At 37.2% G+C, this 16,928-nt stretch overlaps 1 protein-coding gene across 1 annotated transcript in view; it reads left to right on the top strand.

The window, feature by feature from the left end:
• The window catches only part of LOC134239370 (uncharacterized), an 89,048-nt gene extending 75,137 nt beyond the window's left edge, over nt 1-13,911 (top strand). Inside the window, exons 58-74 of the mRNA XM_062721549.1 lie at nt 2,187-2,383; nt 2,571-2,701; nt 5,547-5,608; nt 5,711-5,878; nt 6,049-6,102; nt 6,202-6,401; nt 6,995-7,029; nt 9,231-9,331; nt 9,590-9,844; nt 10,029-10,174; nt 10,452-10,551; nt 10,686-10,924; nt 11,337-11,511; nt 11,732-11,992; nt 12,323-12,502; nt 13,250-13,462; nt 13,652-13,911. Of these exons, the coding sequence (XP_062577533.1) occupies nt 2,187-2,383; nt 2,571-2,701; nt 5,547-5,608; nt 5,711-5,878; nt 6,049-6,102; nt 6,202-6,401; nt 6,995-7,029; nt 9,231-9,331; nt 9,590-9,844; nt 10,029-10,174; nt 10,452-10,551; nt 10,686-10,924; nt 11,337-11,511; nt 11,732-11,992; nt 12,323-12,502; nt 13,250-13,462; nt 13,652-13,893 (2,759 nt within the window). The 3' untranslated portion in view covers nt 13,894-13,911. The remainder of the gene's footprint in view (nt 1-2,186; nt 2,384-2,570; nt 2,702-5,546; nt 5,609-5,710; nt 5,879-6,048; nt 6,103-6,201; nt 6,402-6,994; nt 7,030-9,230; nt 9,332-9,589; nt 9,845-10,028; nt 10,175-10,451; nt 10,552-10,685; nt 10,925-11,336; nt 11,512-11,731; nt 11,993-12,322; nt 12,503-13,249; nt 13,463-13,651) is intronic.
• The last annotated feature ends 3,017 nt before the right edge of the window (nt 13,912-16,928 follow it).

The following is a 16,928-nucleotide window of genomic DNA, read 5'->3' on the forward strand; positions in this document are numbered from 1 at the left end:
ATCTTGTTGATTTTTTTTAAGTTATGCTCTGAAATATATCCATAAAACAGCTTCTGTCTTACTGCTTCATAACAAACTTTTCTTACATTTATTTTTATATTTAATGGTAAATTTCCTTAGTCAAAGAATTTTGCTGGTATATCGATATTACAAAAACGTATTGCAATACGATATTTTTTGTCATTGTATTGCAATATATTGAAATATCGATATTTTTGCCCAGCCCTAGTATACACTTCACCAATCGCAAGTAAAAAAAATACTTGGTGACTGTTTCCCTAGAATAATGGTCATTTTGGTGTCATTTACTCACAGATGAAAAATTGCATGATTTCTAAATGCCTTATTCTGTTTTATTATTTGGTGGCAATACATGTACTCTGTATCTGCTTTTACTTTTTTATTGTTTGGTGGCAATACTCTGTATCTGCTTTTATTGTTTGGTGGCAATACTCTGTATCTGCTTTTATTGTTTGGTGGCAATACTCTGTATCTGCTTTTATTAGCTCACCTGAGCCTTCGGCTCAAGTGAGCTTTTCTGATCACATTTTGTCCGTCGTCCGTCCGTCTGTCTGTCTGTCTGTCCGTCCGTCCGTCTGTAAACTTTTCACATTTTCGACTTCTTCTCAAGAACCAATGAGCCAATTTTAACCAAACTTGGTACAAAGCAGCCTTGGTTGAAGGGGAGTTTAAATTGTTAAAATGAAGGGCCAAGTCCCTTTACAAGGGGAGATAATCAAGAAAAGACAAAAATAGGGTGGGGTCACTAAAAAATCTTCTTCTCAAGAACCAATGGGCCAGGAAAGCTGAAACTTATATGGAAGCATCCTGGGGTAGTGTAGATATTAAATTGTTAAAATCATGACCCCCTGGGGCAGTGTGGTGCCACAATAGGGAATCCAAGTTTTACATAGAAATATATAGAACAAATCTTTAAAAATCTTCTTCTCAAGAACCACTGGGCCAGGAAAGCTGAAACTTATGTGGAAGCATCCTGGGGTAGTGTAGATATTAAATTCTTAAAATCATGACCCCCGGGGGTAGGGCGGGGCCACAAGAGGGAATCCAAATTTTACATAGAAATATATAGAACAAATCTTTAAAAATCTTCTTCTCAAGAACCACTGGGCCAGGAAAGCTGAAACTTATGTGGAAGCATCCTGGGGTAAAGTAGATATTAAATTGTTAAAATCATGACCCCCGGGGGTAGGGCGGGGCCACAAGAGGGAATCCAAGTTTTACATAGAAATATATAGAACAAATCTTTAAAAATCTTCTTCTCAAGAACCACTGGGCCAGGAAAGCGGAAACTTATGTGGAAGCATCCTGGGGTAAAGTAGATATTAAATTGTTAAAATCATGACCCCCGGGGGTAGGGCGGGGCCACAAGAGGGAATCCAAGTTTTACATAGAAATATATAGAACAAATCTTTAAAAATCTTCTTCTCAAGAACCACTGGGCCAGGAAAGCTGAAACTTATGTGGAAGCATCCTGGGGTAGTGTAGATATTAAATTGTTAAAATCATGACCCCCGGGGGTAGGGTGGGGCCACAATAGGGAATCCAAGTTTTACATAGAAATATATAGAACAAATCTTTAAAAATCTTCTTCTCAAGAACCACTGGGCCAGGAAAGCTGAAACTTATGTGGAAGCATCCTGGGGTAGTGTAGATATTAAATTGTTAAAATCATGACCCCCGGGGATAGGGCGGGGCCACAATAGGGAATCCAAGTTTTACATAGAAATATATAGAACAAATCTTTAAAAATCTTCTTCTCAAGAACCACTGGGCCAGGAAAGCTGAAACTTATGTGGAAGCATCCTGGGGTAGTGTAGATATTAAATTCTTAAAATCATAAAAGGGAAGGGGGTAGTGGGGCATGATAGGTATAGCAAGAGGGGAAATCTGATAAGAACTGCATCACCCAAGTTACTCAGGTGAGTGATGTGGCCCATGGGCCTCTTGTTTTTCATTGTTTGGTGCCAATACTCTGTATCTGCTTTTATTGTATGGTGGCAATACTCTGTATCTGCTTTTATTGTATGGTGGCAATACTCTGTATCTGCTTTTATTTTTATTGTTTGGTGGCAATACTCTGTATCTGCTTTTATTTTTATTGTTTGGTGGCAATACTCTGTATTTGCTTTTTAACCTGTGACTATTTCCTACTTGTGGTTCATTAGGTGGTACCTCCCGTTGCGTGGCCATGAACTCGGGGGCCCGTGCGGGGTTGTGGTATGACATCCTGTGTAACATGACCTCGGGGGCGGTCTGTGAGAAACTGAGACTGGGGTTCACATCTCCCGCCACGCCACCTCCCACAACAGTAGGGGTACCATGTCCTGACGGCTGGATCGAAATCAACAACTACTGCTACCAGGTACTGGGGCAGATCAGTCTGTAATTAAATGGAAATTCTTTTTATTATGTGTCAGTACATGGAAGGTATTCTGATGCAGCTAAAGGTCTCTTTCTTATATGGTAAATCTTCATCATTACATGACTTACACTTACATGTGTCTTGACACGCTAGAAGAAATAACATTAAATGATTCATAAACCTGTAGGTAAACAATATGCCACAAAACAGGAGGGCTTATTATGACGATGCTCAGGCTGACTGTAGAAACCAGGGAGCTAACCTAGCCAGCTTCCATAGTGCTGCAGATGCCAGCTCCCTCTGGCGAGGACAACTGGTGTAAGTTTGATAGAAATTGTAAAGAACTGTAAATATTCTTGAAATCACTATATAACTAGAGGTGCTGTGAGCATGGAGCTCACTAAATGATACCCCCGCCTCCCATATGATTATACTGACCTGTTTTGCTTTTGGAGAGCCGAAATACTGTATAGCGGGTTGTTTTAGCGGGGTGCTAATTTTGGCTTATTTTGGTGTTTTGATGATTGCCTGCGAAAATTTTTATTGCAGAAATATTCAGTACTCTTTAAGTGTTCATCAACAAAGAGCTGAAACACTGTGTCTGCTAAAATAAATTACGCCAAAATTATTGGCATACCTTTGAGCAGGCAAAATGCCAAATTTTTCACCTGCCAAGAAAACCCATTATACAGTAAGTGTCAGATGAAAAGTAAAATAGGAGGTGCACAATGGCATTATGTAATAAAGAATCTATGAAAGTATCATTAAATTTTTAGCTCACCTGAGCTGAAGGCTCAAGTGAGCTTTTCTGATCACATTTTTTCTGGTGTCTGTCTAGCTGTCTGTCCGTCTGTCTGTAAACTTTTCACATTTTCAACTTCTTTTCAAGAAGCACTGGACCAATTTCAACCAAACTTGCCACAAAGTATCCTTGGGTAAAGGGGAATCAAGTTTGTTAAAATGAAAGGCCTCGCTCTCTTTCATGGGGAGATAATTAAGAATTAGTGAAAAAATAATGGCATCTTTTAAAATTCTTCTCCTCAAGAACCACTGGGCCAGGAAAGATGAAACTTATATGGAAACAGAGCTGCCAACCCTTACAATTTTGGCGTAAGTCTTACGAAATTAGCACCTAAAATACGCCTTAGGATTTCTCTCTATATTCTTCCGATTTTGGTTTTTCTCGATCAAAATTAATAATACCAGAATTTTCATAGCTGGCTGTCTACAATTTCTACTATTATAATTAAATATTCATAATCCTTACATTGCTTGCTTCTGTTGTTGTCTCAGTTTTAGAAGGCTGATCGTATTCATGTCAATGTTTTAAAGTAAACAAAATAGAAACATGCCTCAAATTGCTCCGATTACATGTCCATTTAAAACAATATCTTCAGCGGCTTGGGGCCTAGGCGGTCCCCGGAACCTGCCTTACTATTTGTCATTTCAGAATGTTGGCAGCTCTGTGGAAACATCCTCAGATAGTGTAGATTCAAATTTGTTCAAATCATGACCCCTGGGGGTGGGGCAGGGCCACAATTGAGGATCATAGTTTTACATAGGAATATATAGAAAAATCTTTAAAAATCTTCTTCTCAAGAACCATTGGGCCAGGAAAGATGAAACTTATGTGAAAACATCCTCAGGTATAGTAGATTTAAGTTTGTTAAAATCATGAACCATGGGGATGGGACGGGGACACAATTGACGATCAAAGTTTTACATAGGAATATACCCGGTATAGGAAAAATCTTAAAATCTTCTTCTCAAGAACCAATTAGCCAGGAAAGATGAAACATATGTGAAAACATCCTTAGGTATATTAGATTCAAGTTTGTTCAAATCATGGCCCCCTGGGGGTAGGACACAGCCATCATTGTCGATTGACCATACCATCAAAGTTTTGCATATGAATAGTTTATAGGAAAAATCTTGAAACATCTTCTTCTAGAGAATAGCAAAGCCATGATAAGTTATACTTAAAATAAAGTATCCTCAGGTAGAGTAGATTCAAGATTATTTTAGTCATGACCCCTGGGGGAAGGGAGAGGACACAATGGGCAGTCAAAGTTTTTAATATAGGTGTATATAGGGAAAATCTGATGAGAAACAGAAAAGACATGATTGGTCATATTTATACAGAAGCATCCTCAGGTAGTGTAGATTCAAGATTGTAAAAATTATGATCCCCCGGGAGTAAGGTGGGGCCACAATAGGGGATCAAAGTTTTACACAGGAATGAATAGGAAGATATCATTAAAAATCTTCTTGAGAACAACAAATTCATGGTTAGTCATACATGTATTTATATGGATGTATCCTCAAGTAGAGTAGATTCAAATTTGGTCAAATCATAACCTCTGGGGTTAGGGCGGGTCCACAATGGACAATCAAGATTTTAGATAGGAATATATAGGAAAGATCTTCTCAACATGCTCAAGAACAGCAAAGTCATGATTGGTTATGTTTTTATGGAAGCATCTGCAGGTATAGTGTAGATGCATATTTGTTAAAATCATGACTCCAAGGGGGGGGGGGGGGGGGGACCACAATTAAAGTTCAAACTTATAGGGAAAAAAGCAGTGGAAGTAAAAAAAAAAATATGTAATCATCCTTATATAGTTAGTGCAGATTCAAGTTTAGGTAGATTTAAATTTGTTAAAACCATACCCCATTTTAGGGTCAGGAGAGCTTATGCATTTACTTTGATTTTTGCTTGTTCCTAGCCACAGTGCAGAGGTGAGCAATGTGGCCCATGGGCCTCTCGTATTTAGTGGTATAAGAGGAGTTTCGGATAAGAGATGGGTACCCTTCAATATTAAAGAAAAAATGGCAGTGTCAATTATTTGCTCTTGAAAACTCAAAATATGTGTCCGATCAAAAAGTAAAATAGGAGGTGCACAATGGCAATACATGTACATGAATTAACAAAGATTCTGTGAAAGTATCATTAAATTTCATTCAGTGGTAAAAGAGGAGTTGCGGATAAGAGATGGGTACCCCAAAGCGTAACAGACGGACGGAGGGACAAACAGACAGAAGGACCGACGTACAGCTAGATAGACAGGCGGACGGACATCCTGATTAATATATACCCTCCCACGTTTCAAGCAGGGGGGTATAAAAATAAACATTTTCATAAATCATTTATATTATTTTCCAGTGGGGCAACAACTAATTACTGGATAGGGTTGGATGATAATCATATTGATGGAAACCAGAAAGGTAAAGTTCCACTTTGAAAACATCTAAAAGAGATCAATTTTCTATGTTTGAATATGAACAGTCTAGTTCCTACATACCAATGGTGTATAAATTTTCATTCAGTATACAGATGGAAGGATGGATCGAGTCTGGATTATGTGAACTGGGCTGACCATGAGCCAAACAACTTCCACGGATCAGAAGATTGTGTGGAACTAGTTGTCTGGAATGGAAAGTGGAATGATGTGAACTGTTACTCCAAACGAAACTGGATCTGCAAAATCCCAAAAGGTATTTAAATGAGCTTATTACCATTAAGTACCGGTATAACAAATATTTTCAGAAGGATTTTTGCACTTAGGAAAAGCAGATGCAAGATGACTTCTGTACAGTTGAATATGAAGATTTCAATTTCGTTTTTGAGCAAGTGTTAATTTAATGTACTTCTTGTTTGGATCCAGGTTCCAACTCCTATAAAATGAGAACCACTCCATTTGCTCCCTCTGCTGGGCCTCGTAAGTAATATGTGTGATTGAGACTTAATTGTTGTAAATCATTTTGTTCTTAATTATATCTGATGGAATTACAAATAAACAAGGATTTCCTTTCTGTAGCTGGAAGCTGTGGTTCAGATGTTGGCTGGGTGTTCTATAAGAACCACTGTTACCTGATCTTGGACGGGGCGGGGAACCAGGCCAGGACGTGGCGAGAAGCCCGGCGATTCTGTCAGACCAAGGGTGGAGATCTCATCTCTGTCAACAGTGTATTGGAGCAGTTCTTTATTCAGCACCAGGTTAGTCCAATAAAAATTAAGTAATTAAGCCTCAACATAATTGTTCAAAATTCTTAGTATACAGCTTATATTTGGCATCTTAAGTACCCTGAGATTTACCCAGGATTTATATTACCTACACAGTGACGTTTGTTGTTGATTTCTTAACAAGACTGTAAAGCTGACACAAGAATTAGTTGATGCTAGACACATCATGATTCAATCTATGTCCACTGAATTTAAATAAAATGTAAAGAATAAAGATTGCTTTAAGCATTTTGTATTTGCAAAAGATTGATATGAAGTTTGCTATAATTTACAAAATTTAAATTATTTACCATATACTGTAAACCAACTTTTATTCGCAAGGACTATTTCATGATTTACTGGGGTTAAACTAGTCTGTGATGATTAATTTTCGTGATCAAGTCTTTTTTGGATCTGTTGTTAATAGACACAGAGACTTTAAGGACTGGTTTGCGGTGAGAAATATTTGTGATGATGAGGCTCTCAAGAACTTTGCAAAAATTTCTCACAAGCAAATAAAAGTTGGTCTACAGTATGTAGTATAAAGGATGTTAAACCTTGTTCTACAATTTTGCTTGACATTCTAATACCTTGCAGACTTTGGATAGGTCTTGAGTGAGGTGGACTTTGGTATTGGTTATAAGTAAGTTTTCACTGCTATGAAAAAAGATAGATGCATTTTATTATACCCCCCGCAAACGAAGTTTGGGGGGGTATATAGGAATCACCTTGTCCGTCTGTCCAGCTGTCCGTCTGTCTGTGCAATCGTGTCCGGTCCATATCTTTCTTAATCAGGGATTATCTACTACTCCACACTAAGATGCTCATGACCAAGGGTGTGTCATGACCTTGACCCAAGGTCATAGCGGGGAAAACAAGGTCACTGTTGTATAAGAAAAATTTCAAATTCGTGTCCGGTCCATATCTTTCTTATTGATAAACTTGGTAGGTTCTCATTTCACACAAAGATTGCCCATGACCCAAGGGTGTGTCATGACCTTGACCCAAGGTCATTTGGGGAAGTTCAAGGTCACTGGAAGAAAATTTTCATAAATCATGTTTAATACATATCTTTTATAGATAAACTTGGTAGGGCATTTTACACAAAGAGCCCATAACCCAAATGTGTCATCGCAGACCTTGACCCAACAATCATTTGGGAAAGTTCAAGGTCACTGGTTTTTTTTATATTCCTGATAGTACATTTTTTTTTATAGATAAATTAATTTCTCAGATTTTACACAAAGAGCTGACAAGGGTGTGTATGACCTTACCCAAGGTCATTTGGGAAAGTTCAAGGTCACTGGAAGAAAATTATTTATATTCCCTGTCACGGGCCATATTTTTGTTATGCATAAACTTAGCATTCTCATTTCACACAAAGAAAATTTACACATGACCCAAGGGTGTGTCATGACCTTGACTCAAGGTCATATTCAAAAGTTCAAGGTCACTGGAAGAAAAATTTGATAATTTTGTCCGGTTATATGTAATTAAAAGTAGGAAAAGTATTCACACAAAGATTGCCCATGATCAAGGGTGTTGACCTTGACCCAAGGTCATGGAAAACAAGGTCACTGGTAGAAAAATTTCAAATTCGTGGGCCAGGTCCAATGTTTCTTATGCATAAACTTGGTAGGTCGATTTCACACAAAGATGCCCATGCAGGGTGTGTCATGACCTTGACCCAAGGTCATTTGGGGAATCAATCACTGGTAGAAAAATTTCAGAAATTCTTGTCCGGTCCACATTATTTTGCATAAACTTGGTAGGTTCTCATTTACAAAATGCCTGGCATGACCCAAGGGTGTTTCATGAAATTTTCCCAAGGTCATTGAAATGGAGTTAAAGGTGACTGGTAGAAAAATTTCATAACTGGTCCATATCTTATAAAGGGTGTTAAACCTGGTAGGTTCTCATTTGTTGCTGAAAGATTGCAGGAATGACCTCAAGGGTGTGTCAGACCTTGACCCAAGGTTATAGGAGTTGAGTCACTGGAATAAGAATTTCATAATTTGGTTGATACAGTATCTTTTTTGGAAAAACTGACTTATGAAAAAAGTATTTTGTCCCGATGACAGTTTTATTTTTAAATAGTATTATACCTTAATTATCCCAGACCCTAAAACATGCATATATATTTAAAGAAACAAAACGAAATGTTTCCTACAAGAACTATGAATTGGCACAGAACAAATAAAAAAAAAAAATTATAAAATGAAACATACCATTCACAAAACAAACCATTCCCTACTCAAAACCAAATAAACCATACATGAAGCGAAATGAATTGTGCTCAAAACAAAATATTGTTCACTAAGTGAAATGAAGTTTACAAAAATGAAATGTACTATTCACAAAGCGAACTGTACCATTCAAAGAATAAAACAAATCATGCAGGAAAAAAAAAACCATGCAAGAAATGAAACAAACCATGTACAAAGTGAATGTACTGTTCACAAAGAAAACTACTGTTCACAAGACTAATGAACTATGTACAATACAAAACATATTATAGGAACGAAATTAACAGTTTACGAAATGAACTGTGCAAGAAATGAAACAAAATAAAAAATGCAAGTGGTGTAGTAGCACATTTTAGGGTCTGTACATGTATATTATTCTATAAATTCACCAATACTTGATCATTACAAAATATCAATCTAAATGGACCTATGTTACCTGTATATAGATCTAAATGTTTAGAAGATTATTTTGTGATTTTTGTTAAATCCATGTACTTGCTATCCAGTACATGTACCTTTATTTGGGCTGTAAAATGGAATTTTTTGTCTTGGTCCTTATAATTGACAATAATCTACTGAATGCTCCGATTGTCTCCAGATGGTCTGATGGCAGTCCAGTGTCGTTTGTTAACTGGTTTCCAGGAGAACCTAATGACTTCTTTGGTGCTGAGGATTGCGTGGAAATCAGAGTTGCTAATGGTGAGATTCTTAGAAAAACAGCGTAGGTTAATTAACAAAATCATTCTATCAGGAAAGAAGTTTGATCGTTAGATTTTACATTTATTGTAAGTCACATAGTCAAACTCCGGTAATTATGTTATTCAAGGAGGTGATGCGAAATCAAAATAATCTCATTTGATGTGTTAAATAGGTAAGGTTAAAGATGGGTCATTGATTTTCCATATGCAAGTTCAAACTGCTTAGAAATTAATGCTTAATTCTTCAATTCACTGACAGGTAAATGGAATGATGAACATTGTTCCAGCAGACGGGGCTTTGTTTGTGAGAAGAGACTGGGGGCCAACCCTACCAATCCCGCCCCTCCCAAAATCCAGGGGAACTGTCCAGGGGGGTACTCAGCTGCCCAATACAGCAACAAGTGTTACAAGGTGTTCACCAGTCCCATGTCGTGGTCCAATGCCTCCAGATTCTGTATGGGGCAGGGCCGGGAGAAGTATTACTTAGCCAGCATTACCAGTGACCTTGATAATAGTGAGTTACAACATTAAAACACAATCTTGATAATAGTCAGCTTCCAAACTAAGAACTAATTCAGTGTTTTCATTTCAAACCTTACTGGCTTCAGGGATTTGGTTAACAGGCTGGCCAGCAGCAAGATGTATTCCAGATATGTTGTTTATTTCTCAATTAAGGAGACTATACCTTTATGTTACAGCTTTCGTGACAACACAGTTGAGGGGTTTGAATATAAGTCCCTGGATTGGTCTCCGCTTGAGCAATGGAGTTGTACGCTGGGTCGACAACAATGATGTCACGTACACAAACTGGTACAAGGGGGAACCCAATGGGGGACCAGGAAGTGTAAGTCTACTATAATGTACTTTTACTTAAAAAGTATTAAACACCAGTGTTAATCATCTTGATATTCCAAAACCTCATAAAATTCAAATCTCTTCAGTATAAATGTAGATTCATTATAAGTTTCTTTGGTAAAATCATGTTTTACATTACATTGTATGTGTAAATTCATATAATCAAATGAAGATAAGAGCAATTGTTCTTTTTAGGACATTATAGTTTGAGTGATGTAATACACAACTATTCGTATTGTTTACAAATTTTTATGATCTGGGTTTAGACTATGTGTGGAAGGATATATGGATATCAGCACAATGCAGGAAGATGGGATGATTTTGGCTGTGACAATAAGGAACCTTTTATCTGTGAAACCATGAGAAGTAAGAACTTATGTTATCAATATGGACTGTGCAAGACAAGGGGCCTTCTCAGTGTCCAACTCCAGTGAGTTTTAAGGGGTCAGCATTGCTGTCTACTAGATGAATGACTAACAATTGTTTCCTTATGTTCACAGAAACCTACATTACCACACCAGAACCCACACCTAACCCCTGTAATAGCAAACAAGGATACAAGCCTTTTGGTAATGGATGTTTTAAGTTTGTGTCCATTCCTAAGTCCTGGCCAGATGCTCGAGATGACTGTGCGAGACAGGGGGCCTTCCTCGTGACTATCTCCAGTGAGTTTGAACAAGCCTTTGTCAGACTCTTAGTGGATGGTGTTGAAACATGGACAGGACTTAATGATATCAAGGTAATTATATCATTTATATACAGAAGTTTTATTTCTTTTGGTTAAAATGCATTAGGTATTAGACTGATGCTTCATCATTGTACAGTATATGGTCAATAACAGCATAGATGTTTGTTCTCAGACTTTATTTTGTGGTGCAAAATCACCTGTAAATAAGGTTCAGTTTTACAGGAAAGTGGATTACAGCAAAACTCGGTTATAACGAAGTCACAGGGTCCTATGAAATTACTTCGCTATATCCATAATTCATTATAACCGTATAAGAAATTCATTAGATTTATACAGCTGGGGATCCAAGATGACTTCGCTATAGTGGATTATCTATCATTAGCTTATAGTGTTTTTATTGTGATGTGAACTTATCAGTTTTAATGCTGTAGTATTTAAGTGTTGTTGGTCTGTCTGTCTGTAGAGCACTGGTACATTCACCTGGATGAACACTGTGTGGCCTGTCATCTACACGGCCTGGGACGCGGGACAGCCCAGCCAACAAACAGGTGCCTGTGTCAGCATGAACAGCACCTCAGGAAAATGGCAGACCACTAACTGTACTCAGAGTTTATCTTATGTCTGTAAAATTACATCAGGTAATTTCAACACATCACATGAAATCTAGGAAGAAGAACATTTCAAAGCTTCTTTCTTTTCTCCTTTAATTTGTCATATTACAGTATTAATTGCCAAGATTTTTCAGACTTGGAATCATGATGGTGTAATTCTGCATAAAAAAGTTTGAGTGAACCTTTGAATAGTTTTACAAGATTTTCATGTTTTAATTTGATTCCTCTTTGTCTTTCTTTTTTACAGATAATCCCCCAGTAACACCTCCAGCTCCTAACAACCTGTGTTCTGGACATGACTGGCTCCTAAATGGAAGCAAATGTCTGCTGTTCCGCCCCGACGATTACAGGACATATCTTGATGCGACCCTAGAATGTCAGAATCATGGGGCATCATTGGTCTCCATACACAGCATGGCACAGAATCAGTTCCTACTACAAACCATCCAGGCAAAGTACTCGGTATCAGTTGAAGGTTTCTGGGCAGGTCTTCACAAGTCTTCATCAAGTAAGTTATCTATCAGGCAAAGTTATCAATATACTAAGAGAGGGCTTCTGGCCACGTCTTCACAAACTTTCACATGTGGTTAGTTACTGGGACTTGGTAACAAGATACTTCTGGGCAGGTCTTCACAAGTCTTCATCATGTATATGTTAAATACAGAGAGATCTGCAGATATTAGCAATTTTTTTTCTTGTGGAAGTCAAAATTAGGCCTGAATTTCTCTCCAAGTGTTAGAGAATTTATAGGTTTATTCCCCTAAGAAGTGTAGTGTTTAAAAAGGAAAATTTTATGTATTATTTTTAAGTTCATGAATGAAATTTACTGTTTCTGCAGGTGGTTTTACCTGGTCTGACCAGAGTCCCACAAACTTTGTGAACTGGGACGTTAATGAGCCTTCATCAAACGACCAGTGGGGCAATAATGAGAACTGTATGGAGATACATTCCTGGAATGGTAAATGGAATGACCTGGACTGTACACAGAAACGGGGCTATGTCTGTCAGCGAAACCCAGGTAGTGTCACAAATGCATAAATTTTCTCTGTGTACCTTTACAGAACTGGAGTTTTTAACCAACTTTGATAAATATAAATATTAATATAGTTTCTCAATCTTCTTTTACTCACAAATATTTCTCATAGTGAATCAATATTCCAATTGTGTATTGATGTAAATCATTTTCTTAGTTACAAATATAAAGTATTTGCTGAAAGATTTCAATCTGACGAATGCACACTTGAAACTCATGGCTGACTTGCAGTTTTTCTTTCGTGATCTTAGATTTTTTTGTTTACCGGTATTTCTTGTTTTGATGCGCATTTTCTGTTTGTGAATGATGTATTCACTTGTATTTTTCATGATTCTTTTTTCCTGTTTTGCAAAAAATGGGTAAAAGTTTATAATTTATAACCGAGTAGCACGGCAATGTAAGATGTACGTCTACACTTGTGGGACCTCTACAGCGAAATACATTTAACTGTTAAGAGATCTGCTCCCCAATAGGGGTTGTAGGGGATAGCTTCGATGAACGGGAAAAATTGGGGACTATGCCTTTTTCAGCTTTAATATAATAAAAGAGTTACTGTCACAATCTATTTTGTAATGATTTTAAAAATATTAACCATTTTCAATAGTGAATACCTCAATTTTTAAAGTAAATGTTAAAGGAGTGAAACCATTATAATATTAATTTTGAAAAAAAAAAGTGCTTTGCACCTTTTTAGCATCATTTTGACCTAAAACTCTGTTTCATTTTAAACAGTATCAGATGTTAATCCCCATACTCCGCCACAGCCCTCTAACTCAACCTTTCCTTCTCCGAGTGGTACTCTGGCACCACCAACTCCACCACTCACACCCCCGACTCAGGGACCCAAAGGATCTAGTTCAACACCCCAGGGATCCGGAAAACCAACAATAAATGGACAGACAAAGATACCAACTCCCCCACCCTACACGGGACCTAGTGTCACAGGTGAGTGGGAGCTGTAGGTTGTCGAGTACACCCCTAAAAAGATTTTGACTTAAATGTTTTTATAATGTCAGTTGAGATTTCGTATCTCAAACACAAGATGCAATGTTTGAAATAAGTGAAATCACTTAGTAACGAGTGAATTTTTTTACATATTTTTTTTTGATAACAAAAATTTCCCCAAATATCTAGGTGCATCAAAAGGCAGTGGTGGATCCTCCGCTCTGAGTGGTGGGGGTATAGCAGGAATCCTGATTGCAGCAATCATTATAGCTGTCATTGTAATAGCAGTTCTCGTCATCTTCAAACGAAAACAGCAAGAGGGAGGTGGATCTCTCAGCTTTGAGAACACAACATATATATACGAGAAAGGGCAGGAGAACGGGAAGTTACATCTAAATCACCAGGAGACAGATTCAAAAGATGAATGTTAAATCTTAGGGTGAAAACTTTTGTTGAATACTGACATAATGAAAACAGTATTATCTGATGTGAATGTGATTTCTATTTGTTATTTTATTATTTTCTGTTTGTTCATTACCACGCAATTGTACTTGTATATAATCAACATTTCAGGGGTACAATGTACTTCATTCATATTCATGAATCATAATTGTGCAATAAATGATGTGTGATTGTATCATTGATTGAATCATTAATTTTGTAGAACCATTGATAGATTAGAAAGCTTAACTAAGGAAAAGAAGGAGATCATTCCCTGCTTGACAGGTAGCCTTCAAGATATGGTATTGTTTGAATAAGTGGGTAAGGTGGTCCATTCAATGTGTTGTTTCTTAAGTAGAGACTTGAACTATTGACTTGATCCATCATGCTACGGACAGCATCAGTTCAAACTCTACAATACCCTTTGACAGAACAAGAGGCCCATGGGCCACATCGCTCACCTGAGCACTAAGGGTAGAAAAAGTAGAAAATGGCTTTTTATTGTAAAGTTTAAATAGTTTGAGTAGTCCCATGACCAATCATGGATTTGCTATTTTTTAGAAAATGATTTTTAAAGAATTTTCCTATATACTGAGTATATCTTTAAAAACTTTGGTCGGCCATTTTCCGCCCTACCCCTGGGGGTCATGATTTGAACAAATTTGAATGACTACTTGAGCATGCTTCCATATAAATATGATGAATTATGGCTTAATTTGTCATTCTTGAGAAGAAGATTTTTAAAGAATTTTCCTATATATTTCTGTGTAAAAGTTTGGTCGGCCATTTTGGCCCCGTCCTACTCCGGAGGGTCATGATTTGAACAAACTTGAATCTACACTACCTGAGCATGCTCATATAAATATGATGAATTATGGCTTTGTCATTCTTGAGAAGAAGATTTTTAAAGAATTTTTCTATATATTTCTATGTAAAAGTTTGGTCGGCCATTTTTACCCTACCCCATTTGAACAAACTTGAATCTACACTACCTGAACATGCTTCCATATAAAATGATGAATTATGGCTTTGTCATTTTTGGTAAGAAGATTTTTAAAGAATTTTCCTATATATTTCTATGTAAAAGTTTGTCGGCCATTTTGGCCCCGCCCTACCCCGGGGGGTCATGATTTGAACTGTGAATCTACACACCTGAGCATGCTTCCATATAAATATGATGAATTATGGCTTTGTCATTCAGAAGATTTTTAAAGAATTTTTCTATATAATGTAAAAGTTTGTAGCCATTTTGGCCCCTCCCTACCCCGGGGGGTCATGATTTGAACAAACTTGAATACACTACTGAGGATGCTTCCATATAAATATATGAATTATGGCTTTGTCATATAGAAGAAGATTTTTAAAGAATTTTCTATATATTTCTATGTAAAAATGCATTAGCCCTACCCCCGGGGGTCATGATTTGAACAAAATTGAATCTACACTACCTGAGCGTGCTTCCATATAAATATGATGAATTATGGCTTTGTCATTCTTGAGAAGAAGATTTTTAAAGAATTTTTCTATATATTTCTATGTAAAAGTTTGGTCGGCCATTGTGGCCCCGCCCTACCCCCGGGGGTCATTATTTGAACAAACTTGATATGTTTTTATGAGTGATGTGATTATAAGTTTCATCTTTCCTGGCACAGTGGTTCTTAGAAGATTTTTTAAATTTTCATTAATTCCCAATTATCTCCCCTTGAATAAGGGCGTGGCCCTTCATTTGAACAAACTTGAATCCCCTTCACCCAAGGATACTTTGTGGCAAGTTTGGTTGAAATTGGCCCTGCAGTTCTTGAGAAGAAAGCAAAAATGTGAAAAGTTTACAGACAGACAGACAGACGGACGCCGGACAAAATGTGATCAGAAAAGCTCACTTGAGCCTTCGGCTCAGGTGAGCTAACAAGAGGCCCATGGGCCACATTGCTCACCTGAGCACTGTGGCTAGGAAAAAGCAGAATTGGTTTATACTTGAAAAGCTTAAATCAAAGGTAGTCCCATGACCACATCATGGCTTTGCTATTCTTGAGAAGATTTTTAAAGAATTTTCCTATACATTTCTATGTAAAACTTTGGTCGGCCATTTTGGCCCCGCCCTACCCCTAGGGGTCAAGATTTAAACAAACTTGAACCTACGCTACCTGAGGATGCTTCCATATAAATATGATCAATTATGGCTTTATTATTCTTGAGAAGAAGATTTTTTAAAAAATTTCCTATATATTTCTATGTAAAACTTTTCATGTTTTAATTTGCCCTACCCCTGGGGGTCATGATTTAAACAAACTTGAACCTACGCTACCTGAGTATGCTTCCATATAAATATGATCAATTATGGCTTTGTTATTCTTGAGAAGATTTTTTAAAAAAATTTCTAAATATTTCTATGTAAAACTTTGGTCGGCCATTTTGGCCCCGCCCTACACCTGGGGGTCATGATTTGGACAAACTTAAATCTATACTACCTGAGGATGCTTCCATATAAATATGATCAATTATGGCTTTGCTATTCTTGAGAAGAAGATTTTTAAAGAATTTTCCAATATATTTCTAGGTAAACCTTTGGTCGGCCATTTTGGCTCCGCCCTACCCCTGAGGGTCATGATTTGAACAAACTTGAATCTACACTACCTGAGGATGCTTCCATATAAATATGATCAATTATGGCTTTGCTATTCTTGAGAAGAAGATTTCTAAAGAATTTTCCTATATATTTCTATGTAAAACTTTGGGCCATTTTGGCCCCACCCTACCCCTGGGGGTCATGATTTGAACAAATTTGAATCTACACTACCTGAGGATGCTTCCATATAAATAAGATCAATTATGGCTTTGTTATTCTTGAGGAGAAGATTTTTAAAGAAATTTCCTATATATTTCTATGTAAAAATTTGGTCGGCCATTTTGGCCCCACCCTACCCCTTGGGGTTATGATTTGAACAAACTTGAATCTACACTACCTGAGGATGCTTCCATATAAATATGATCAATTATGGCTTTGCTATTTTTGAGAAGAAGATTT

This window comes from Saccostrea cucullata, unplaced genomic scaffold, assembly GCF_032062105.1.
Source record: "Saccostrea cucullata isolate Sc308-1 unplaced genomic scaffold, CSIRO_AGI_Scuc_v1 ctg135, whole genome shotgun sequence".
Taxonomy (NCBI): Eukaryota; Metazoa; Mollusca; class Bivalvia; order Ostreida; family Ostreidae; genus Saccostrea; species Saccostrea cuccullata.